Below are 27,434 nucleotides of genomic sequence, written 5' to 3'. Positions count from 1 at the left end.
TAATTTTTTTTAACCTCAACAACAAAAAACTTGTGTTTCAGTCTTAATGTCTCGTAAATAAAAAACCACAAACACAACAATACACAGAACTAGTATAAAAGCACTAGACAACAGTAAACAATTCTTGTTTTTTTTTATTTCAGTTCAATAAGACATCACAATCTGCAGTCATTATCTTAAGAATTAATATATCAAGTATAGATACAAGATGACACATACTTTAAGACAAACTAATGTTCTAATAGACAAAGGTTGATCTCACAATGAATAGATATAGGGTAGAAGCCCTTAACAGATGTTCCATCTTCAATATGTTTTATTCATGTCAAGTTTTCTTTCTTACCCTGAATGCAGTCTGATTAGAAAAGTAAACTACCAAAATCACTGATGATAATGCTTCAATCAGGAACCTTGGGTCACATCTTTTGACATGTCTGTTAAGATACAGGTCTGTGGTTCCATGCTAAAATAAATCTACCTGTGTAGCATTATGATCAAAGGTTGGCTTGTACACTTACAGAGTTCAAGATTTCAGTGATGTTCTTGGAATTTATTCCAATATATTGGCACAGTAAACAGAACTGATTTGAATACTTCTTGTCAACAGCACAAGTTCACATTTATACAGATATGAGGCCTAGGTTAAAGCTGTTTGGGGTTTTTGTGTAACAGTGCTGCACACCATGTTCATGAAGATATACACACAAGAGCCCATACTAGTCAACTGTGTTGGTAGCCTGCCAGTTAAAACATGTTATTCCTGCATGTGTAAAAGGAAATTCAAAAAGATGACCTAACTCATAAACGTGTTGTTTCAAAACTAAATGATATTATGGGTGAAACATGATGCATGTAGATAAAACTTTTTTTCTATCTTTTATTTCGTTTTATTATTCAACTTTTATTTTTCTACAAATCACACTGTTCTCGTACCTACATTAAATAATAGGGGCTAATCAAACTACAAAACATGCAGTTTAACCAGCTCCTGAATACAAACCACAAGTTGCATTTTATCACAAAGTTACGTTCCAGTAAAGCAAGACAAATTTAAAACATCCAACTTACATAAGATGGCTTTGATGAAAAGGTAATGTAGAATGAGAAAATTTTCACTTCTGTTGTAAATTCACAGGTTGAATGTAGTTAACACATGGTTTCATCATTTACAATATTAATCTGAAATTAAAAATAAATCTCAGTTTTTGTTTTGATGGCATTTTATGGTTATAGCACAAAACATAGAAGTCTGAGTAAAACCAATCTTGTCCATTCCTACTGTTTTAGTTACACCAATAGAAGTCTGAGTAAAACCAATCTTGCCCAATCCTACTGTTTTAGTTACACCATGTCCATTGTACAATAAACTTTACAAACAATGTATATATACGATTCACATACAAAACAGATAAAGTTACTTTCGATGAGTTACTCGCTGCAAGTATCGGCAACTTAGGTTTAAGTTATTTTCATCTGGCATTTTAACTACCATCAATAAATTGCAAGTTACACAAACAAAACAACCTGTTTTTGTTTTATTCAGTCAGAATCAATGATTTAAAGAACAAAAGTCTAGATTTCTATTGGCTGGCAAGAAACTTTGAAAGATATTTGAAGTGATTTTAGCCTACAGTTACAGATAGGGTTGGAGTGATGTAGTTTATGAAAGCAATTCAGAATGCAATAAAGGTAACATTAAAACTCAATGCTTCTACCTTCAGATAACTCAAAACTGATTCTGGATCTCATATTTTGCAGAAATTCTAAAAACAAAACATGGGGAAGACTCAAATTAGGTCAAACTAATGTGGTCGAAATTTTAAGGTAAACAACAGCAATCAGTAAACCACCAAAGTAAATAATTAAGATGATGCACAGAAATAACTTAACACTCCTACGAAAAGACGTTTCTAGTCCTGATTTCTCCAGGCCCGTTCCCTGGCTGTGGTTTCGCTAGATAGTAGATAGGGACAGTGGGAATCTCGTTAATCCACTCATTAATGGATTTAAATGGCAATTTCATTTAAATACAAAATTATTAGCCTAATATTAGTAACCTTTCAAGTTGCTCTGGGGCCTATTAGGCCCCACTGTTCGTAGGAGAGTTAAGGTCTTGCCAAAGATAGAATTTTTTATATTTATGTTCAGAAGAAAGAAAATTGTCATATAACACGTGGAAAGTAATTTTTTCTTCTTAATACTTCGTATCTCTTGCTATTCGAATACAGCTTGTTGAAACACTAACTAAATATACATCTGTTTGATAAAGAACACTGAAAGGAATTACAGTTTATGCAAATGAAAATTCACCGGAGGGGGGAAATCAAACAGTACTATGAATAGTGACATAAGGAAAGAAAAATACCTATTGTGCACTAATGAGAGTCCTTACCTGGGAAAAGGAAAGGATGGTTAAGTTAGTCTTTGTACAAATGTGCAATACTTTGAAAACTCTTCTTCTTGTGGTCATTTTCTAGACCTCATTTATTAAAGATTCTTGTACAGTAGCGCCATCTTTACATGAAGTCCAAAAATATTTCAACTGAAACACTGCAGTACTTTTTAACTACCATAAAATGTAAAACAGATATTAGTTACAAAATATCATGGACACACACACAAATAACACAAGTGGACAACATAAAAACGTTGAGAGAAAACAATTTCAGTTAAGCAATGTTAGCACCATATTTTTCACACACTGTTGTCCTTCTTGCAGTCCCCTGTATCAATCGTCTTGTATTTGGAGTGATATGATGAACTGCTATTACAGTTATGTTTGGTAGAGAAAATTTATACAGAATCCAGCTTCACTGAAATGAAATGATTTATCCATCAGTCTGTTATTTTTAGCTGTACAATGTTGTTGTTTATGTTGCATTTAGTGGACTCTGACATGCTTTGATGCTGGACAAGACTTCAGTGACTGAATAATCCAAATGAAGTACAAACAGTGGTGTTAAAAAGGTGATACAGATAACACATTACTATTGTATGTGTGTGTATATATATATATATATATATATGAAATTCTGCTTTTTTTTTGGGGGTGCTGTTTTCATCCATCTTCATTCACAAAATAGGCAGTCACATAAGCTTTACTTTCAAATAACCACTTTGAAAAGATTTATTACTCTTAAGTACAGAAACAGTTCAGGAGGTTGTAACATAGTTCTAGTTTCTATAAAACTATGTGAAGCCTGAAACACCAACATAATGGAGTGGGTGTGTGCAACGTTTGTAAAGCATTTAAGTGATAAAACGTGTTTCTATTTTAACCGTTTTGTTCAATATCTTCTTCAAAATATGTTATATAAGCTGTAAATCCACGTAGTTTTTAATCTTGTGTTTTTAATGTAATACACATGTATCAGTGAAACTAAAACTTAACGTGGTAACTAGCAGCGTCTGATTAAGAACTCTTTTCTTATGTTCTTAATTATAAATATCAGATACAATTTATCAGTTACATATGCTAGTAATATATCTACATACACTGATTTTTCTGACACCAATTGAAAGCCCCACACAATGATCACCAGTCAATTGCTAATTGAGTATTACTACTGTACATTTAAATTTCACCATAGCCAATAATAGTTCTCCATATTTACCAAATTTCTAGTCATAGACAACACATACAATTGAAAAAAATATGTGGGTTTAAAAAAGTGAAAATTCGTTTCATGACTTGAACACATATTGAGCCGATTTATTTTAAAGTGCTACTTTCGAACAAGTCTAAGGTTTTAATCTTGTCCTTTTCCTGTATGTTTTTATTTAAACTCAAAGAAAGTGAACAGACCACTATTCTGAGGGCAGTATGCTATTACAATGCTTCAACAAGCAGGCCACTTCAACTTAAGCATTACAAGTAACAGTATATCAACTTTAAATAGTCGACATAAATTTTTTTGATTGAGGTTTACAGACGTAATGATTGCATTATCTAACAAATATTTACACAATTCTAAGAAACTATAAACTACTCTAAAACTAAACCAAATGCCTCAGCCAGGTCAAAATATAGACTGCCAGTAAAAAATGATATCTAATCAGCAACTGGATTGTAAAAATATCACTGCATCTTTTTCTCATTAAGAATGACTACTGTTACCTTGTGTTCATAACTTTATACAGTTTATATTAATAAAATCACAAATTTTTAAGAACTCAAGGATCTGAATCTCAACCGACTGCTGTTTAAAAAGTTCTGGAAGTGCAGAGAACAGGAGATAGAAAACAGTTCAATCAAGTTAATAATGCACATGTGCTAACAGACTAAGTGATTAAATACGAGGCAAAAGGTTACTTCAAACACCAACCTCAATTCAGGAAGACAAAATAAGCAAAGCCGTAGAAAGAATTTGGGTGTCATTTTAGAAGACTGTAGCATGATTTTAGTCTATGTTTCAGATTAAATAGAAACTTGTATAAAAATATAAGTGAAACTAAAAATTAATCTGGTAACTAGTATCTATTTAAGTATCCAATTAGAAGTGCAAGATCACACACACACGAAGAAAACAGACTTTTGTCTTAATATTTAAAACTGACAGTTACTGTGCTGCATATTTGACTTCATTCTAAACATACTAAACCAAATACCATTAATTTATTATTACTATATACATAAAATGTTCATTCAATATTCTTGTGGTGCAATGACAGATTTAACATTAGGTTCATTTCAGTTCAAAGGTGACCAATATTAAATTCTAACAGACATGAAAATATTTTCTATTTCAACGTATTTTTACCTCAGATGGCTACAGTTGCTTTTGATGTCATCCCACAATACAATTTTTATTCATAATCATCCACACAGCTAGTTTAGAAAATATATTTACATTTATGCATTAAAAAAAAAGTCCACTATAAAAAAACAAAATATTCAACAAAATTTAAAACAAGTAAACAAACAGCGATAAACTTAACATCGCATTTAATCAGCTGTCACCTCAGTAAATCCATTGAATCAATAGGACATGGCAAATGTTACGAAAATATATTTTGAGAAGATATCTCGCTGCCTGTCTATAATGGAAATGATATAATTATACAAAGATAATGTTCTTTTAAAGGAGGGAGAATGCCTGACTTATAAACAAATAACTCTGAAAGCTATAGGTTATTTTACTTCATAAACACTTTACGTTACACAACAATCGGACACGTCTGAAGTTTATATGGAATGAGTTAAGCTTCAAGACAATTAAGTATCCAGTCATATTTCATTTCTACATATATATTTCTCTATTCATAAACCATCTGCAGACTGTACATAACATTCCAATATTAAGATAAACATACAAACTCAAACTACAATAACAAAACAACATTCCAGGTACACTACCTGAGGTCTGGTTACCTATATTCATGTACGAGGGGAAATTTGCGTGAATCGACTGAGATTGGTATATATTTTTCCCTCTTTTTATGAAATAGTTTAATTACATCACAGCTGTGAAAAGATTAGGTCCTGGGCACCGAACACAAACACTAGAACAAAAACACGACAGTATGTATTCTTTGTGGTAAGGTTAAGCTGATTCGTTTGGCCTGGACTTACACAGTACATTCAGCATTTCCAATTCGTTTTGCAAGTGAGAAAAACTGTCAGTTGAGGTGTTCATATCTTCTGCATTGATGGTTTCTGGCAGGTTTGTCAAAGACAAGTTGTTCCCACTGTCAAACAGGCTTTGGGAAAGATTATGAGGTAAAGTTTCTGTTCCAATGATATCAAGAATGTTTTGTATATCACTCTGACGTATTCCAAGATCTAAGCTGTCTAATTTCTCAGTGGTTTCCTCCAAAAACATTTCTGAATTCTGATGTATTTCCATAGCACCAGATGGCTCAGATTTGGGAACAGAATCAACCAACTTGGGAGCTATTGCCAAAATGTCTTGTGTACAAGACGTACTCTGAGAGGTGTTTGAATGATAAGGGGAACACATGTTAACTGTATCCCGATGCTCAATGACAGAAGAGTTGGTTGAGCTTATGCAGGTATTTAGTGGAGAAGCAATTCCCATTGTAATAATGTCTCCACTGGTAGCCTGGAGATCTGGAGAAAAGGTAGAGGGCTGAGACAGCCTTCGAGGTTGAAGGAATTGTCCTGATGGTTGAATATGTTTTCTTTCTGGTGCTGAAAAGGAAAGTTTTTAATAAATCCAACTAAAGTTCTATTGGATGATTTAAGAAATGTATAGTTTTATTTGGAAACTGATAGTCATGTAATAAACACATTTTTCATAGTTTGGCTGCTTCTCTTTAAAACTACAAAAAACTGTAAAAACAAAATTTCTTACCAGACTCTGGTTTTAATACAATCCTTGTTGCCTGCTTAATGGTTCTTGGAATGGTATGACTTGTTGGTGGACCTGTTTTAAATATGTACAGGACTAATTAAAAACTCACACAAGTTACAAATTCTACAAGTTTCACAAATGAACATGAAAACAACCACTATATCTTTTCAAGAGTTAACACTACTTATACACAGCAGACATTTGTAGTAATGTCTACACTTTTAAACACTAGAATAATTAGAAAAAGTTTGTTCTTCCTTCCACTCACCTTCTGCACCATGGATGGTGCCAACAAATGCATTTTCGTTCAGAAACCTGTCTAAACAACCGTCTTCTATTTTTTGTCGCTTTCTGCTGAGACCCTCAGGATCTGAATTAAAATTCAAAAATTAAACTTGATACTCACTTCGATTTCTAAAAAAAACTGATTACAGCCATGTAAAAAAAACAGTAGAAGTATGCTAAAAAAAATCTTAAAACAAACAGTTAAAGAAATATTAATACAATAAAACTGAGCAATAAATAAACTTAACAACAACAAAAAAGGTACATTTTAAAATCTGCATCTACCTCTGTCCATTGGTAGCAACTGGAAAGGCCTAGGATCACTACTACTGCCATCAGATGGTCTATACAGTTGCACAAAGACAGGCACCGGTTGCTGAACGTTTTCGTCGTGATACCTAGGTGTGCGAAATGAAATTGCTACTTGCTTGTGTACTTCATTTGGATGAAACTCTCCAAAAGCTTCCCAAACCACCTGGCCTGATCTTTCTTCATAAAACCTAACTTTAATGTCATCTAGAAAATAAGAGAACTAACATCTAAATTTTGTTCAGGTGTTTACTATAGTTACAAACACATACAATCATTGTACTAATTGTGACACAATTTGTTCAGGTGTTTACTATAGTTACAAACACATACAATCATTGTACTAATTGTGACACAAACACTTTTTATTTCAAGATAAACGATAAAGGAGGAACAAGATTTTCAAGTTTTCTACAGAATTGCCGATAGTAACTTTAAAAATTATTAGGGCATATTTTAAAATATTAGAAAAATTATCCTAAAGTCATTTAAGTTATGTACCTGAAGTAATAATAATACAAAAATAATTTTAGGTTAGTAAAAATGAACTGAAAAAAAGAAAGAAAACATTTGATTGTGAGTTTACCTTTAGTAACTTTATCACACAAAAGAATGATTTCAGTCCCTCCAGACACAGGGGCAGAATAATGGCTCAGTTTGTTTATTGTAAGTTCACTCATGGCCTCTAGAATAAAGAAATACCAAAATTATTTTATATATGTATTATTAATCTAGCGCAAGTTTGTTAACATTCAAAATTCAGTGTTTTAAAAATACTTTGATAATATATTGTAGTGATAACAATTGTTACCACAAAGGCTAATAATATGTCTTTGCTCAAAGAGAAATTTCATATATAAAACATTACACCCTGTTCAGAAAGCAACATCACAGAAAAACATACATTTATTCAAAATATTTAAAACTGGATTCTACATCTACAATTACATGAGGACTGAGCCAGTTATGGCCACAAATCATTGTTTGTGTTACATAGTTTCACTTCTGTTACAAATACTTTGCAACAACTTATTGTTTTATTCTAACACGATTCAAGCCAGCTCATCTTTGTTTTAATGTATGTAAATATTCTAATAATAAATACCTGAATAAATAAATAAAAGTTAAAATCAAGAGGCAATTTATCTTCTAGTTAATTGTAAAAAATAAACATTAATTATACGAGTATTAAAGGAAGCCAATCCAAATACTAGAAACAGATTTCTTGGAGTTAATGTTATTTGAAATGTACAGAGAGTGCAGTAAAAATATGTGGGTTTCCTTACGTGATATATATCAAAATGCTTGAAGGTTAAATGGATCTTTTGAGCTGCACCATTATTCTTGTTACAAATTCTTAAGACGTATTCATCGGGCACTTACTTTTGTCGTAGATCGGGTCGCTAACCACCGGAGGAAGAGGAATGGTGTATTTTCCCGTTTGTGGGTTTTCGATAAAAACTTGAAAACACAGTCTTACCACATTGAGGTCTATGTTACTTGCCTGTAGCTTATGATCAAATCCAGCTGTTTAAAAAGTTAAACAGTGAAAACCTATTATAAATTACCGTTTGTTATTATTATTATTAAACAATTTTATTTTTTAAACCAATCTTTGCTTTAATACGCTACTACCTTCTAGAAATAATCTTTGAGAAAACATTTTTCTTACAACCGTAAAATAAAATTTTCTTTTGATCTAGACAGTTAAAATGCATAATGTAATATTAGTTTCAACAGGTATCCGACACTTATTATAAAGTATTTTTCAAGTACGTACAACTACCTAACATTAACACTTCTTTATTTTCAAGTAGCTTACTCCGATATGGATCCACTTTTATCTTTTCTCGTTGCTTCAAGAATTCTTCAATATCTTTCCGTTTCACACACTGAATACCAAGGCTTGGAAAGCTGTGGATATTAGCATGTTTTTAAACACTTAATAGTACACGTTTTACAGTTACATATTTCCGCGTGTACTTTAAGGATGCTAATTTTGCTACTTTTTTTATACTTAAGCTGCAATAAAAAAACTCATAAAGCAATAACCATTAAGAAATCCATATATTTGAATGAATATATTTAAGCTTTTTGATGAAATGAGAGATTATTTTTATGAATGTGGTTATAGACAGAAGGATGTTAATCCAATAATCTGAACAAACTACTGACCTACAGGTCATATCATGGTTATTAATAACCATGGTACAAATTCCCTTCTTGCAGCCTTCTCGTCCAACCAAGTTGTGGGGGTGGGGTCTATATGGTGGACCCTCTTTAGTCACACACGAAACAACGACCACTGCTGAACCTCTATAGTTCATTACCTGATCAGAAGGTTTTATAAGAATACTTCAAATTGATGGAAGACAAAGGAATTCAATAGATACATAAAAACAAATGGCAACAGATCTAGTCGCAACACTGAATCATGTGATATACTTGAGTAATTATTTTAAACTTGGTATAATCTTAAGATCTTTTAGAACAGCAGATAAATGGTAAAAGAATAAATATTTAGATACATGAAAGACATGTTTAGTCAAAATTATTTTCTTAATTATATTTTTTTTTGTATTAAAAAACAACAGTATACCTTCAGTATTTAGCTATCAAACAGACTTGTCTTAATCAACAAATGTTCTTGCATGTCACATAAATAGTACATAATTAAAATTACTTTTATCCAGAATTCTTTAAACTACCAGAAAATATTTGTTGACAAATACACCTGTCCTAGCATCCCAAATTAAAAACTACCCCAGTCAAACCTCATTCAAAAATATTCACAAAAATTAAAAATTTAAATTATTCCATTTCTAATCTTAAGTTCACAGCTTGCTTGATACAAGGTTAAAAAATGTTATGAAAAAAGCAACAAAAGTAACCACTTGTTTTACTAACTGACTATAGTCAAAACATACTTTGACATACCTGTATTGTAGGATACGTCTTGCAGTCCACAGTACTGTTTACTCCAGGAATGCTTCCTGCAGACCGACCTTCGCACTCGTACCTAAACCTCAGTGCCCGAGAAGCAGGCTGCTCCAAGATTCTGACATGAGGAGCAGGATGTGTTGGTGCCACTTGGGTAGCAACAAGGGAAACAGAAGGATCCATAGCCTGGTGGCAAATAACTTCTTCTGCAAATTGAATAAGTAATCACATGAATGTTTTTCTTTGGAACATTCCAGTTTCTTTAGTTTCATGCTAAGTCCCAACTAATTAAGTTTCTTTGCTACATTTAACTGTTTTTTGTGGCTAAAGTAATGTTTTTTCCCCATACTTCAGTTCAAATACATAAAAAATATTTTGACATCAGGTATTTACAACAAAAACATATAAGAAACAGAATATCAAAGATAGTTTGTACAATAAGAATACGATCAATCTTTAATAAACATTAAGAGTTGACATATTTAGTGCAGTGTTATTAAAAGTGGTATTGGTTTTATTAGTCACAGAACCTCTTCTATTGATGCAATAAGAAATACTCGTAAGTAAACAGTATCAAATGTTGTAGCAGCTTGACATAACTAGTGATAAACTAATAGGACAGATTGGTCAATGTTAGTTATATCTCACTATCTTCCCAGGATTGAGTTAAACCTTTAAATTCAGTCTTACCCACATCTTCAATGGTGAGAGAGTCATGAGTCCCTGTAGGAAACATGCCAAAGTATCCGAAAGAGAGTTGAGATAGCCCACCACCTAAAGCAGAATAATTTATTCCATGTAAAATAAAGTTAGGAACATCTATAGGGTGTTGAGTCTGTTTCACCACATATAAACCTACATTAATTCAGGCATGTGTATCATGTTAAGATATTTTAGCAAATTCATTATTCAATATTACACAGTGGACCAACTAATGATTCAATATTACACATTGGACCAACTAATGATTCAATATTACACAGTGGACCAACTAATGATTCAATATTACACAGTGGACCAACTAATGATTCAATATTACACAGTGGACCAACTAATGATCATATACAAGTATACATGTTAAGAGACTTTTTTCTTCTTTTTCACTAGGAATGAAACTGAAAACAGAATCTGTGATGTAGCAGCCTATCATATTCTTTGGTTGGTCATGTTATCTGCTAACATTAATAATTCTCAGTCAAATTACACCAAGTTAGTAACTGGTTCAGAAGAAGGCATGCAAGGAACACAGCACTAAAAACTAACAAAATAATGAAATCAGGGTGAGGAAGGAAAACTAACACATGTAGACGACTTAATTTATAAAATTTAATAGTTTAAAAGTCTGCTGCATAACCCATAAATACATGACCTATGATAAACAATTGATCTTTCAAGAGTTACCTTACACGCCCACCCTTGGAAAAGTACTAACTTAACTGCAACATTGAGTTTCCAGGAAATTGTCAATTTCCCTCTTAAGCTCTCGTAAAGTACTGGCCTCTACTACTGCCAATGGACACAAGCCAATAACCATCATCCTGTCAGAAAAATAACACTGTCTTAACTGAAGCCTAGCCTGTTTTTAAACTGGTTTGTTCTGGTACCTTTATTTTCGATGTATAGCATAATAAAATAAAGGGCCTTTATCCTATCAGTATCCCAGGTAACCTGGTACACTTAAGTAAGATCATCTATTGAACCCTGCCCAAGTAGCCCTCCTATAATCCATTTCAAACATCTTTTCTTAGCGAGGTTATAATGAATAGCTTTTAATTTTATTAGTTCTAACAACTAGCAATTTTTGTTTGAGGGATGGATGAACAAAAGAATTGTACTTCAAAAGATACCTAAAGCAGGTTAATAAAGAAATGAAGGAAACGTCAAAACTAATTCTTACATTTCATAAAACAAACAGATAAATAATTCCTAAGATAAAGGTCACTTCAGTAAACATCAACTTAGAAAACAAGAGACATCTTAAACTTAATGCTTTAAGTTTGTTTCACTGGTACAGTTCAGCATTTTATGTGTTGATCTGAAAGATATGGAAACCAAAAGTTGGTTATGAATTATATAGTTTCTACCTTTATTTACTTCCACATCTGAATACATTCCATGACTCTTGTAAAGATGTTTAATGATAAAAACAAACTGTGAGGTTATTTTACCACAACTCTGAGAGAGCATGTGTGTGTGTGTGTGTGTGTGTGCGTGCGGAGGTCTGTTTAATGAGTCAGTAATCAGACTGTTTAGATACCAAAATAGGCTTACTAGATACACACCAATACAATATGAGTTTTACATGTTATTGTGGAGACAAAAGGAAACATGAAACTTCTTATCCTGTACAGTACTACAGTTATTAAGACTCAGACACCATTTATAATAAGTGAAATAATTGCTGAAGTTATTTTAAATTATGATAAATAAAAGTTATACAACTTCAAACAAGCAGACACACAATCCAATCACCAAAACTTAACTGTACAACAAACTGAACAGAGCAACAATTAAATACTGTAGGAATATTACTCTGCAATTTCTCCACTTATTATAAATGGTGTCTAAGCACACTCTTGATAACTGCTTGGTATAACGTTTTCTCACGGTACACAGGCTAAATAAGTGTAAGCTACGCAGCAAATGTTTTGTCCATTTACAGAACGTTTGTGATGAAGCAACCCTTTATATTCTCAACATGTGAAGTACCTACAGCAAAACTATGGATTGTTCCTTAAATAAGACAGTAATAGCTTGAAACCAGTGCAACTTGGGTTTATGAAACATTAACGTCTCCATTCTGAACGTAATCTTTGACCTTCAAAGTTACTTACATCTAGAACTTTCTGTGGAAGTTGTTGTGAAAATTTAGTAAAACTCCCTTCAACCAATCTTAAGATATCACTTATTTAAGTGATACACTAGTGTATGTCGGTCTGATTTAAAGTGGACGACATTAAGAAAATTACAGCATAATAAATTACCACAATGTTGAATCTTCTTTCTGCATTAGAAACAAGATACCCACATCAACATATACTGTGATTTGGTTACAGCTTTAGTTAGAGACTTTCCAGGTTACAATCTGGTACTTTTGTGGTAATCCACAAAAAATATGTCTTTCATAACAATGTTACTTTTCACCTGTACAAGATGATTATACTTAATGTGTAAGAGGGAAATTGTTTTTTGTTTAATACACTTGGGTGATGTCTTTGGTGTTTAATAAGTACGTGTTAGCCAATTAGTCTGAAGTAATATGTACTACACAGAAATCTGAAAGAAGTCTGTCTTCAGATTAACTTTATCGGTACCAGTACAGCCACACAAACACCTGTGATCCTTTCCTGAGTGCAAGATTGGTTTAGTAAAACTAACAAAAATAACTGAAATTATAGACATGTCATATACTAATGTAAGTAACTTATATGTAAGTTTAGGTATAATAAGAGATCACAATGTTTGTGGAACAATGCACAAATGTTAGAAGTACAACTTACCAGCTGCTCCTTGAATATCTTGTAATGAACAGGCAGTTTGTCCATAAAAGTTCATTTTGTTTTCACACTCTACACGCTGGAAGGTTGTGGTACTATTAACACTAATCCAACACTTATGTACGACACAAAGAATGGTTTGCATGAGTTTGCACTACTGTCCGATCTTAGTGAACGAGCGGAAGTTAACGCGAAATATACAACCACGGCTAATTCTTATCAGTGTAGAACTGTACGTGCACCTGGCTTATCACTATCATACCGGCAGTCGTCTAACCACCACCTTCCATCTCAGCCTAGTGTTTATCTTGCAAGATTCCTTATTACCTTATTGGTTACTTCAGTTTACATACTACAAAGAACACACTTCAACACCTCTACTAAACACGATTACCTTACGTTAAAAACAAGTTTGTTTTTAAACAGTGATTCTTACAACCCAGCACGTAGACTTGTGCCATCAACGTTTAGCTTCAAAAGTAACAAATCTTATCACAATATACTTATTTTTACAATCTTCTATAAAACTATTTTATTGTACATGTGCATTACTGTGGGAATATTGTAAACTACTAGGCACTCACTTCCTTAGAAACAAAGTCCTAACACTGATTTATTCCAAATAATATATTACATGTTATATGAGAATTCTACTCCTCTGACAAGCTCTCATTAAAACTCATGCATCCAAAACAGAGTATTTTCACAACAAACTACATTATCATTGTGCGTGGTTGTGTTTATTGTACGTTATCCGAACGTATTAATGTTTTTCTTGGATTTATATAAAGTTCAAAAATACAAAAACAAACAAAAACAAAAAAACAAACAAAAACAAGTACTAATTTGATACTATTTTTGGTATAATGCACCTTTAGATAGATGATTTAAAACCTTTTGTTGTTAATATACGTTGTACATGGTGGTGATGAAATGAATTTATATATTAGTCACATCCACAGATCTCAAAAGTTGGTTATTTTAGTATCACTGTTAACTACTAGTAAACCATATTAATTTCTTAATAATCTAAATTAACAGGAAATGAATAAAGAGTTTGAAACAGTTTTGTTACTAATCTTTGTAATATTAAATTCACATCAACTGACTTATAACAGTTTTGTTACTAATCTTTGTAATATTAAATTCACATCAACTGACTTATAACAGTTTTGTTACTAATCTTTGTAATATTAAATTCACATCAACTGACTTATAACAGTTTTGTTACTAATCTTTGTAATATTAAATTCACATCAACTGACTTATAACAGTTTTGTTACTAATCTTTGTAATATTAAATTCACATCAACTGACTTATAACAGTTTTGTTACCAATCTTTGTAATATTAAATTCACATCAACTGACTTATAACAGTTTTGTTACCAATCTTTGTAATATTAAATTCACATCAACTGACTTATAACAGTTTTGTTACCAATCTTTGTAATATTAAATTCACATCAACTGACTTATAACAGTTTTGTTACCAATCTTTGTAATATTAAATTCACATCAACTGACTTATAACAGTTTTGTTACCAATCTTTGTAATATTAAATTCACATCAACTGACTTATAACAGTTTTGTTACCAATCTTTGTAATATTAAATTCACATCAACTGACTTATAACAGTTTTGTTACCAATCTTTGTAATATTAAATTCACATCAACTGACTTATAACAGTTTTGTTACCAATCTTTGTAATATTAAATTCACATCAACTGACTTATAACAGTTTTGTTACTAATCTTTGTAATATTAAATTCACATCAACTGACTTATAACAGTTTTGTTACTAATCTTTGTAATATTAAATTCACATCAACTGACTTATAACAGTTTTGTTACTAATCTTTGTAATATTAAATTCACATCAACTGACTTATAACAGTTTTGTTACTAATCTTTGTAATATTAAATTCACATCAACTGACTTATAACAGTTTTGTTACTAATCTTTGTAATATTAAATTCACATCAACTGACTTATAACAGTTTTGTTACTAATCTTTGTAATATTAAATTCACATCAACTGACTTATAACAGTTTTGTTACTAATCTTTGTAATATTAAATTCACATCAACTGACTTATAACAGTTTTGTTACTAATCTTTGTAATATTAAATTCACATCAACTGACTTATAACAGTTTTGTTACTAATCTTTGTAATATTAAATTCACATCAACTGACTTATAACAGTTTTGTTACTAATCTTTGTAATATTAAATTCACATCAACTGACTTATAACAGTTTTGTTACTAATCTTTGTAATATTAAATTCACATCAACTGACTTATAACAGTTTTGTTACTAATCTTTGTAATATTAAATTCACATCAACTGACTTATAACAGTTTTGTTACTAATCTTTGTAATATTAAATTCACATCAACTGACTTATAACAGTTTTGTTACTAATCTTTGTAATATTAAATTCACATCAACTGACTTATAACAGTTTTGTTACTAATCTTTGTAATATTAAATTCACATCAACTGACTTATAACAGTTTTGTTACTAATCTTTGTAATATTAAATTCACATCAACTGACTTATAATTTGAAACAGTTTTGTTACTAATCTTTGTAATATTAAATTCACATCAACTGACTTATAATTTGAAACAGTTTTGTTACTAATCTTTGTAATATTAAATTCACATCAACTGACTTATAATTTGAAACAGTTTTGTTACTAATCTTTGTAATATTAAATTCACATCAACTGACTTATAATTTGAAACAGTTTTGTTACTAATCTTTGTAATATTAAATTCACATCAACTGACTTATAACAGAGTTTTGTTACTAATCTTTGTAATATTAAATTCACATCAACTGACTTATAATAGTTTTGTTACTAATCTTTGTAATATTAAATTCACATCAACTGACTTATAACAGTTTTGTTACTAATCTTTGTAATATTAAATTCACATCAACTGACTTATAACAGTTTTGTTACTAATCTTTGTAATATTAAATTCACATCAACTGACTTATAACAGTTTTGTTACTAATCTTTGTAATATTAAATTCACATCAACTGACTTATAACAGTTTTGTTACCAATCTTTGTAATATTAAATTCACATCAACTGACTTATAACAGTTTTGTTACTAATCTTTGTAATATTAAATTCACATCAACTGACTTATAACAGTTTTGTTACTAATCTTTGTAATATTAAATTCACATCAACTGACTTATAACAGTTTTGTTACTAATCTTTGTAATATTAAATTCACATCAACTGACTTATAACAGTTTTGTTACTAATCTTTGTAATATTAAATTCACATCAACTGACTTATAACAGTTTTGTTACTAATCTTTGTAATATTAAATTCACATCAACTGACTTATAACAGTTTTGTTACTAATCTTTGTAATATTAAATTCACATCAACTGACTTATAACAGTTTTGTTACTAATCTTTGTAATATTAAATTCACATCAACTGACTTATAACAGTTTTGTTACTAATCTTTGTAATATTAAATTCACATCAACTGACTTATAACAGTTTTGTTACTAATCTTTGTAATATTAAATTCACATCAACTGACTTATAACAGTTTTGTTACTAATCTTTGTAATATTAAATTCACATCAACTGACTTATAACAGTTTTGTTACTAATCTTTGTAATATTAAATTCACATCAACTGACTTATAACAGTTTTGTTACTAATCTTTGTAATATTAAATTCACATCAACTGACTTATAACAGTTTTGTTACTAATCTTTGTAATATTAAATTCACATCAACTGACTTATAACAGTTTTGTTACTAATCTTTGTAATATTAAATTCACATCAACTGACTTATAACAGTTTTGTTACTAATCTTTGTAATATTAAATTCACATCAACTGACTTATAACAGTTTTGTTACTAATCTTTGTAATATTAAATTCACATCAACTGACTTATAACAGTTTTGTTACTAATCTTTGTAATATTAAATTCACATCAACTGACTTATAACAGTTTTGTTACTAATCTTTGTAATATTAAATTCACATCAACTGACTTATAACAGTTTTGTTACTAATCTTTGTAATATTAAATTCACATCAACTGACTTATAACAGTTTTGTTACTAATCTTTGTAATATTAAATTCACATCAACTGACTTATAATTTGAAACAGTTTTGTTACTAATCTTTGTAATATTAAATTCACATCAACTGACTTATAATTTGAAACAGTTTTGTTACTAATCTTTGTAATATTAAATTCACATCAACTGACTTATAATTTGAAACAGTTTTGTTACTAATCTTTGTAATATTAAATTCACATCAACTGACTTATAACAGTTTTGTTACTAATCTTTGTAATATTAAATTCACATCAACTGACTTATAACAGTTTTGTTACTAATCTTTGTAATATTAAATTCACATCAACTGACTTATAACAGTTTTGTTACTAATCTTTGTAATATTAAATTCACATCAACTGACTTATAACAGTTTTGTTACTAATCTTTGTAATATTAAATTCACATCAACTGACTTATAACAGTTTTGTTACTAATCTTTGTAATATTAAATTCACATCAACTGACTTATAACAGTTTTGTTACTAATCTTTGTAATATTAAATTCACATCAACTGACTTATAACAGTTTTGTTACTAATCTTTGTAATATTAAATTCACATCAACTGACTTATAATTTGAAACAGTTTTGTTACTAATCTTTGTAATATTAAATTCACATCAACTGACTTATAATTTGAAACAGTTTTGTTACTAATCTTTGTAATATTAAATTCACATCAACTGACTTATAATTTGAAACAGTTTTGTTACTAATCTTTGTAATATTAAATTCACATCAACTGACTTATAATTTGAAACAGTTTTGTTACTAATCTTTGTAATATTAAATTCAAATCAACTGACTTATAATTTGAAACAGTTTTGTTACTAATCTTTGTAATATTAAATTCACATCAACTGACTTATAATTCTTGCTCTTAAAATCTGACAAACAAAATGCTCTTGTCAACTTTCATGGATATACTATTATAGTTAAACTAGCTTAGAAAACATTCTAAAATTACTAATCGTTTTGAGTTTACTTACTGATGAGTGTTACTCTGTTACAAGTTACTTATTGTTTTGAGTTTACTTACTGATGAGTGTTACTCTGTTACAAGTTACTTATTGTTTTGAGTTTACTTACTGATGAGTGTTACTCTGTTACAAGTTACACCTTTTATAGTAAGAAAATCTTTCTAATAATAAGTATGACATTTAACTTACTCATGCAATCAGTATGCAGGTTTGGACAATAAAGATTGGTATCTTAATTAGTAAAATATTCTTTACTGTTAAAACCTGAGTATTTGAAAATGACTGCACCAGTGATCTGGACTGCTGCCTGTTTTAAAAATAAGAGCTTCTTTTTGGCTGTGTATATCTATCAAATTTCAAATAAATCTTTATTCAATTATTAATATATTGAGGAACTTAAAATGTTTGTATTTAAGATACCAGAAAAACAACTAGCTTCAAGAAGTCTTAATTTTGAAATGTAAAAACCCTGTAGCTCGAGTGCTTTCAAAAGATCAACTTTTCCTCTACAAGAGTGAATTAAAACAGTGGTTAAGTGAATGAGCAATATTATATAAGGAGAGCTGAGTGATGTCCATGATGGTCATCTGGGTTATAGATTCAAAATATCATCTGTGATCCAAACACCATCAAAGACAAAGAGAGATACAGGGGCTTGAATGGAAAAGAAATTTATGGACATCTTTAGATTGTCAGTTTGAGATCACACAGACCTGCAATACACATCTGGTTATTTAACTTTCATTCTTAATTATGATGACCTACATAAAAATTAATGTAATATTTATGTGCATAAGTTGCTAAAATTAGCTCTTGTTACAAAGTACTCTTTAATTATAATGTTAACTATTAAAAATACATCAACCAAAACTACAAGTCCCCAAAATATGGTGCGAAACAGCTATTAGTTATTTAGTGTAGTTTGTTTGTTTGGATGTATAAATTTTCTACATATAAAATGCTCTACTCTGGAATAAACACTTATATTCATGTGCTATAATCAAATTTTAAATAAACTGTCTGAAACTGAATGCTACATTTAAAACATGATACTGACAATAGTTACAAAAAGTGCGTTAGATAGATGGTTCTTACAATCACATAAAAAGTTCTCTGAAGTTATATTTTTATTGAGGTATGATCATATTCTAAGACACTTCCTGAAGGGGGGGGGGAACAGTATATCACTTCTTTTAACTCTAGCTAAATTTTTTTTTAAAGAGTGCAAATAAATATTTAAGTTCGACCCGCCCAAAAATATTTCATGACAATATATATTTATTTAATTATTTTTACAGAACAGGAAAGTTTCAGTGATTGGTTTTGTCAATTTTCTAAATTTCAAAGTGACTCTAAGCTACTGTTACAAGCACTTTTAAAGAAACATCTTATCAACACTATACAGAATCCATAAACAGTATAGCTCAGTTGCAGAATTCTTTTGTAAACCAAGTTTTGTCTCCACTGTAAGTTACAAATAATTTGTGAAACATTCAGGTGGCACAAATTAAAAGGTTCCAAACACAGGTGAAACAACACATGCATTAATATATTACAGCTGCAGATAGCCAAAATGACCAAACATTTTTACTGAAGAAATCACAAAAAATATTCAGAAATCTCACGTTTGACTGTAATAAACAAGAATGTAAAACTGCATGCAAGGTTGAGTTATTCCATATATTGCTGTGCCACTTACCACAAATACTGAAATGATTGATACAGTAAAAGTTAATATCAAAAAACATTACTGCTACTAGCAATATTTGCTGGGACCTTTGTGGTTTGATTTTCTACATGAAATCAATGCCAACACAATTTTCTCAGGAATTAATCACAGATGTGTTAGACTTATTTTTGAACTGTATACATACTTAATGATATAAGACTGTATCAGGCAATACTATCATGGCTAGATGCCAAAGTGCATGTATTCCTTGAATTTCGTATTCTTTAGTGTTTTTTAAAACTTTTCATATTTTGAAAATACCCAACTAGTCTTACATCTTTTACCCATTTTATCTTAGAAGAAACCTATAAAAAACAAGCAAGCAGGACAACAAGTCTTGAAAGCATTCCAAAACGTACTGGATACCTAGAAATCGTTTATAATCGTGAAAAGATAAAATAATTAAATTTATCAGTTTCGCAAAACATCCAGTGGAACCCCATAAAAGATGGACAAAAACCGACCAAGAACTTAGTCAAAGTGTTCAAAGTACCACTTGAGTAGGGATACATTCAAAATGTTAACATTATCAAACTCAAAAAATTAAAAACAAATGAATAATTTAAATAACATTCCTCTGTCTTAAACCATAACATTTTAAATGAATATCCTGGAAACCATGTTCTTCATTTTGTTACAGGGATTTGAAAATAAGTCCAATTTAAAAAAACATCAGATCTGTTTTTATCATACAGAAAGTAACTGACACTGACCCCTGAACCTCATTTACAGAGATCCATTGATGGCAGCCTGCCCCATCATCTCTTCCAACCTTCCTGATGGAGGCCTGCCCAACCAGAGTGTTAAAAAAAATTGTTCACCATGTAAGAGTTTAGTAGAGAGAAAGGAAAAGTTGATTTATTACAGACAATAAATTACTGAGAAAGTTATTTAATCAAATAGTTTTATCTACATCACATCCAAAAATAGCTGAGCAGAATAACCAACAAAAGTTTGCTTTAGCTCAAACAATCAATACAGCACAACAGAACAACTCAGAATTACACAAAACATTACATTTTATTCAGTGTAATTAAACAATGATTCCTAGGTGAATTTTGTGGTTTATGTTTTCCCTACTATTTGAGCTCAAGCAGAAAAATTGAGTTGTTTTTCTCACCCAAGCATTTTTGAATGACTTACTTTGTTTTTTAATTGTTGTTTCCGGGTGATCTTTGAACCCAAGACGCAATCACTATTCTTTAACTAGACTTTTGCTAAAGAGAAGTAATTCATACAGGGAAGTAACACGTGTATAAGGATATTGCTAATATTACACGTTATCAAGTAGATTACTTGGGATGAAAAATGCATTATCGTTAAGTACAAAAGGAAGTAGGAATAATATCTGATGGCAGTTCTTCTGAACTATACAGAATAAGGTCCAAGAATAAGAGTGACCAGATGATTGAACCAGAAGATTAAGTTTTATTAAGAGAAAATGAATTCATTGTTTTAATGTCATTACAGCCAAGATTAGTACATATCATAAAACCTTCAAAAGATGTAAAGTAAGAATTTGCTAGCTATGGTTACTAGGTCCTCACGTTGTAAGCACTAAGACCAGCATTTTCTGATGCACTTGGTATGTTCACAATTTTTTGAAGTTGCTTCTTTTAATGATGGATAATGGCAAAACAAATTATTTTAAAAAGTCATTTTGAACCAGATGTTATGATTTTTGAATCTCTCCTCTACGTTTGTATCACTAACACAACATATCATTACTAGAACACTAGCAGAATAGATTTATTTTAACATAAGAGTTAAGAGAAATTTGAAGTATAATTGTTGTAAAAATTCTAACGAAATGTGGATTAAAGACCATTAATATTTTTATTGAAATATATTACTGATAAATTACATTTCTTTTAACTATGAAACAAAAAACAAACAAATGATTTACATGAAAAAATATGAGATCGTTGACTGAAACTCACAATGACATACAGTTAATAGCTTTGCTCATCACACAAACTACATTTAGACTAATTAAAAATCTGCCTCAGCAGTGGCTTATTACATTACCCATTTTAACATTTATCAGGGAGCAAGCGATATTATTAAATTGGTGGGAGACCCAGGTGGAAGGATACAGAAAATAAAACCTAATTACACATGTGTCAGTTTCCGATTTGTACATTACGCGCAAAACATGGTTTTCATATGTTGTTCAAATATGTTTACTATGGAGAACCTATCATTCCAGTTACCTTTCAATGAAATGCTTAAAATGGAAGCTAATAAAATACTTGTACAAAAATAATATGACGACTTTAATAAATCTTTCTATCCTAGCACGGTACAAAACACACGTACAATTATTGATCATTCATATTATTGTTTAATACAAAATGTCTCCCATAACCATGACAACAGAGGATAAAAATTACGTAGACAGAAGTGTGTTATCTGAGCTGTGTTAACGTACACTCAGATTATAGCGTTACCTTATCAGTTTGTTAGTTTCGTAACAATCAAGGTGTACGAGTTTTGAACGGTTTCCTGTTGCGTAAGGATGCGACATTAACAAAGGCCCGAAAAGGAGTTATTACATATAGACACACGTCATCCTCGTTACGTGTACCTAGGTTTATTCGACGTCATCAGCGTGTGGAAAGGACAGAGTCCTCAGAACACTGTCTATTCCGGACTTCCGGCAAGGAACAGTCTAGTAGCTCGAGATGTGAAGGGAACAGTGACGTCATGAATACGTCAGAGGAAAAGTACTAATTTTAGAAACTTATCAATAAATATTTAAACGTGTTATATATTTATCAACCACAGAGCATATACCGCATCTAGAGTCCACAACGCTTGTCACCAATGCAACGCCTAAGAGTGGCTGCGACAGACAGACATTGGAACTAAAAGTCGTCTGCGGCATGTGCTTAAAAATATTTTACACAATGCAGAACACGTTTCGCAAACGATTACCCACCTCGTCTTGGTCGCATAATAATTATTCTTGTTAATTACAAAACGAGGGTTATTACTGAAAATAAACCTTGGGCAGTTTGGTCATTCCTACTGGACAACATCGTCTGGATTTATCCATTTGAAAGTAATTTATCCATTAGAAAATAACTTAAAAAAAAAAACGTGTTTTATTTTAGACAGAGTATACAAGATAGTGTGAGAATAAGGTTTGGTTTTATTTGAATTTCGCGCAAAGCTACACGAGGGCTATCTGCGCTAGCCGTTCCTAATTATCAGTGTAAGACTAAATGGAAGACAACTAGTCATCACCACCCACCGCCAACTCTTGGGCTACTATTTTCCCAACAAATAGTGGGATTGAACGTCACATTATAACGCACTCCGGCTGACAGGGCGAGCATGTTTGGTGCGACGGGGATTCGAACCCGCGACCCTCGGATTACGAGTCAAGTGCCTCAACCACCTGGCCATGCAGGGCCTGTTCGAATAAGGAATTTAAAGTTTGATTTTTTTTTTTGTAATCACGTGCGAAAGGACACAATCTGCTACCTGTGTTGTGCCCACCACAGATATCGAAACCCGGTTTTTAGTGTTATAACTTGGGTTGTTTCTGTAATTTTGCGCAAAGCAGCTACATCAGGGCTAGAGCTGCTGGCAGTTCCTACTTTAAATGACAGAGTGAAGGGAAAGCAGCTAGAATTCGTTGTGAGAGTGGAGGGAAAGCAGCTCGAATTCGTTGTGGGGAGGGGGGAGGAACGTAGCTGCCTGAGAAAAATCCACCTTCACCAGTCAGGCGCCATCTGATCAGCAACCAATTAAACATGGATAATATTGAAGCAAGCAGGTGGAGACGAAGGACTAACGTGATGTGAAGTTCGTCTTGTTGGAAGGAAGATTACTTGGGAATGGTGTTTGAGGGACCACACCAACAAAAGGATGTGAACTTCGTCTTGTTGGAGGGAAGATTACTTGGGAATGGTGTTTGAGGGACCACACCAACAGAAGGATGTGAACTTCGTCTTGTTGGAGGGAAGATTACTTGGGAATGGTGTTGGAGGGACCACACCAACAAAAGGATGTGAAGTTCGTCTTGTTGGAAGGAAGATTACCTGGAAATGGTGTTGGAGGGACCACACCAACAAAAGGATGTGAAGTTCGTCTTGTTGGAGGGAAGATTACTTGGGAATGGTGTTTGAGGGACCACACCAACAAAAGGATGTGAACTTCGTCTTGTTGGAGGGAAGATTACTTGGGAATGGTGTTTGAGGGACCACACCAACAAAAGGATGTGGGCTGTTCTGAAGAGAGAGAGAAGGAAAGAAAAGAGTCGTTGAAGATTGGACGGGGGGGTTCATTGGTTCAGTTCAGTCTTCCAATGGCGGTCGGGTCTGGGCAGCCTGTTTTTTTAACTTCTAGGCAGTTTGGCCTGATAGGTGTGATTGACTGAAACGATTTAACATATTATGGTGGCAGAATCTCGGTAACGTGATATGCTTGCCGTGGATTAGTCCATGGTTGAATGTTTTGGTGGGGCTTGGGTTGAATGGGCAGTTGTTAGAGGTCTACTGGTGTGGTTTACATTTTGTCTTTCTTTTCTCTGCATCGAAGTGTCAGAAAGACACTCGAATTGGTTGTCTTCGTGTAGTGTGAAGCCTTTCCAAGCTTCTACTAAAAAATTATAGGGTGCGCATGGATATTTGAATTAGTGTCCTAAATACTATATTGCGTTAGGACTTAACCTTTCGGACTTACAGCAAGCCACTAAGGGACTCGCATTGTTACAACATTGTACTTTTCAAATGACGTTATAATTATGTGTACTTGTAATTTTGTCTTGCACAACTTCAAAGAAACCCAATAAAAAATATCAAAAAGTTGCGGACTTTCCTGGTGATTCACACGTACAACAAGTTCGTAAAATGGCGTCGATTGGCAGGAATTTTGCGCACGTGTGTGTCAAGGTATACACAAGGTCAGCGAGCAGTCACGCAACAATCATTACCGTACACTTCACGGTAAAAAAACCGTGTAGAAAGTAAGCACGTGTATAGTTTATAACCAAGTAATGTTGTTGTTTTTTCCCGGTAAATGCACAAGCCAATCAGAAGCTCTGTCGGTTTTAACAGCTCCACAGATACGTTATTTATTCATAATAAATGTTTATCGCTTTCAAAACGTGCTAATTTCGAAATTAAGAAAAGTATTCAATGAGCAAGGTGCAACCTAATGGTTAACGTGTATGACTTTTAATCTGAGTGTCCATATAATGCCCGCTCATAAATCCATTCTTTTGTTTGTGAATTGCAAAAGTGGGAAATTATGATATAAGCAAAATATTAAAATTCAACTTGAATTATGTATTATTGTTCCAACAGATGGCACCACTCAAATAATACATTCACTTACCGGATACACGTAACACTTATTTTAAGACGATAAATTGCACTTTAATGAACTGTTATCGGTATTTCTCCTTAAATTTTTAAAATTAATTAAAAATGATCATATCGTATTAGCTCTAACTGCTTTTACTTTGTTTAACAACATTCCACCAATTCATAGGAATTACCGATAACGTTCTATCCTGGGCAGACCAATGTTATAAATAATGGTTCATAATTTTCTCTCGCACAACTTCGAGGGAATACAATAATAGAAGTAACTGACAAATCGAATGCTTAAATTAGAATACAGCTTTACTGTTCTCTAACTTGTGGATTGTCTATATTTAAATACAGGAAAATCAGACAGTACTTAGAAATTATAACTAAGACTTGGTAATCAAATGAAGTCGACAATCAAATTCTCTATTTCTTTTATGAATATTCAAGAATTTTTGAAAGATATTTTGTGGGTAATTGCTCTTAGTTAGTTTGTTTGTTTTGAATTTCGCACAAAGCTACTCGAGGGCTATCTGTGGTAGCCGTCCCTAATTTAGCTGTGTAAGACTAGACGGAAGGTAGCTAGTAATTACCACTCACCGCCAACTCTTGGGGTACTTTTTTACCAACGAATAGTGGGATTGACCGTCACATTATAACGCCTTCACGGCTGAAAGGGCGAGCATGTTTGAGGTGACGGGGATGACGATTCGCACGCCTCAACACGCTTGGCCATGCCGGGCTATTTGTTTTTAGTTTTTCTTCACACGAACTAAATCGTCATAATTGTTTTGTGTTCAGACAAAACTTGTTTCTCCCCCTATAAGAATGTCTTTCATATTTTCAAACTGTTTTTCAAAAGTTTTATAGTCTTGTATTCGACTTAAATAATGCGTTTCACAATTGTTCTATTGAAATATAACCATTTCTTCCTAATGAGATGGAAACTGTATGCAGCGACGTGCCGAATGTTTTGTAACTTCTTATCCTGAAAGATAAAGCTATAAACACCAAATTGTCTACCCAATTAGATTATCACTTGTAAAGAACGGCTATTTTGAAATACTTTTCCTGATATAATCAAGTTCTCACTTCGAAACAAACAATACTAAAATCACAAACAAACTTTCAAGATGTCTTCAAAAAATGATAAAAATAATCAAGTATTTGGGTGATATGTTGTCCGTATACCGAGGAACACCTATATACTGGATGGGCGAAGAAAAGGGTGTCATCTGCCACTATTCAGTTCTTAACACTATACAGCGGCACGACAGCAAGTATGACAAATAAACAGTGTTCCGAACCAACGGTATGTCCGGTACTTTTCACCGTGATATAGGCCCAGTTTATCTATGTTTGGTTAACTTGTGTTTAGGGTTACTGATGTTTTGGTGATTTTCACTCCTCTATATCAGGTCATCCCTTAAGTAATGTTCGATTTTAGGTTCAGAAAGAGAGAAAGGATTTCAAACATTTTTAATGTTATTTAATCAATAATGTATGTTCCATTATTATTAATTACTTCCTACTAATGACTCGCAAGCTTCTGAATGTCACGTCTATAAAATTCTTGAGGTTTGGAGGATAAGAGTATAGAGAGGGTAGTTTTGACATCTTCATATGTTCCAAGTTCTTTTCCATCAAGATAGTTCTGCAAACTTCAGAATAGATGATAATCAGATGGGGCAACATTTGGAGAATAAGAAAGATGTGGAAGTTGTTCCCAGTCTAGCTCTTCAGTCTTTACAGATGTGATTCTTGCTGTATGAGGCCGTGCATTATCCTGGTATAACACAACACCTTTATGACTGATCAAAGCAGGTCTCTTTTCTTTTGTGCAATATCAAGCACTAACTGTTGACAATGGAAGTCTGATGTAATCTTAACATTGAATGGCAGCAACTTAAAGTGGATCACACCAACAATATCC

General features: G+C 32.0%; 1 protein-coding gene across 10 annotated transcripts in view; it reads right to left on the bottom strand.

The window, feature by feature from the left end:
• Positions 1-116: 116 nt before the first annotated feature.
• The window catches only part of LOC143226799 (embryonic polarity protein dorsal-like), a 52,793-nt gene continuing 25,475 nt past the window's right edge, over positions 117-27,434 (bottom strand). For 5 of the 10 annotated variants that reach the window (XM_076458224.1, XM_076458220.1, XM_076458223.1 and 2 more), the window contains 10 exons: positions 10,539-10,622; positions 9,846-10,054; positions 9,084-9,238; positions 8,731-8,822; positions 8,292-8,435; positions 7,495-7,593; positions 6,885-7,115; positions 6,583-6,684; positions 6,315-6,386; positions 117-6,151 (listed from right to left, as the gene is read on the bottom strand). In XM_076458224.1, coding sequence (XP_076314339.1) covers positions 5,544-6,151; positions 6,315-6,386; positions 6,583-6,684; positions 6,885-7,115; positions 7,495-7,593; positions 8,292-8,435; positions 8,731-8,822; positions 9,084-9,238; positions 9,846-10,054; positions 10,539-10,584 — 1,758 coding nt within the window. In that variant the 5' untranslated portion in view covers positions 10,585-10,622 and the 3' untranslated portion in view covers positions 117-5,543. Of the gene's footprint in view, positions 6,152-6,314; positions 6,387-6,582; positions 6,685-6,884; positions 7,116-7,494; positions 7,594-8,291; positions 8,436-8,730; positions 8,823-9,083; positions 9,239-9,845; positions 10,055-10,538; positions 10,623-13,348; positions 13,683-27,434 lie in introns of those variants that run through there. The other 5 variants (XM_076458227.1, XM_076458226.1, XR_013014741.1 and 2 more) reach the window with 4 other exon arrangements.

The sequence above is a fragment of the Tachypleus tridentatus genome, chromosome 9 (genome assembly GCF_004210375.1).
Source record: "Tachypleus tridentatus isolate NWPU-2018 chromosome 9, ASM421037v1, whole genome shotgun sequence".
In the NCBI taxonomy this organism is placed as follows: Eukaryota; Metazoa; Arthropoda; class Merostomata; order Xiphosura; family Limulidae; genus Tachypleus; species Tachypleus tridentatus.
The sequence above is the reverse complement of the archived record's forward strand: the minus strand, read 5'-3'. Positions and strand labels throughout refer to the sequence as shown.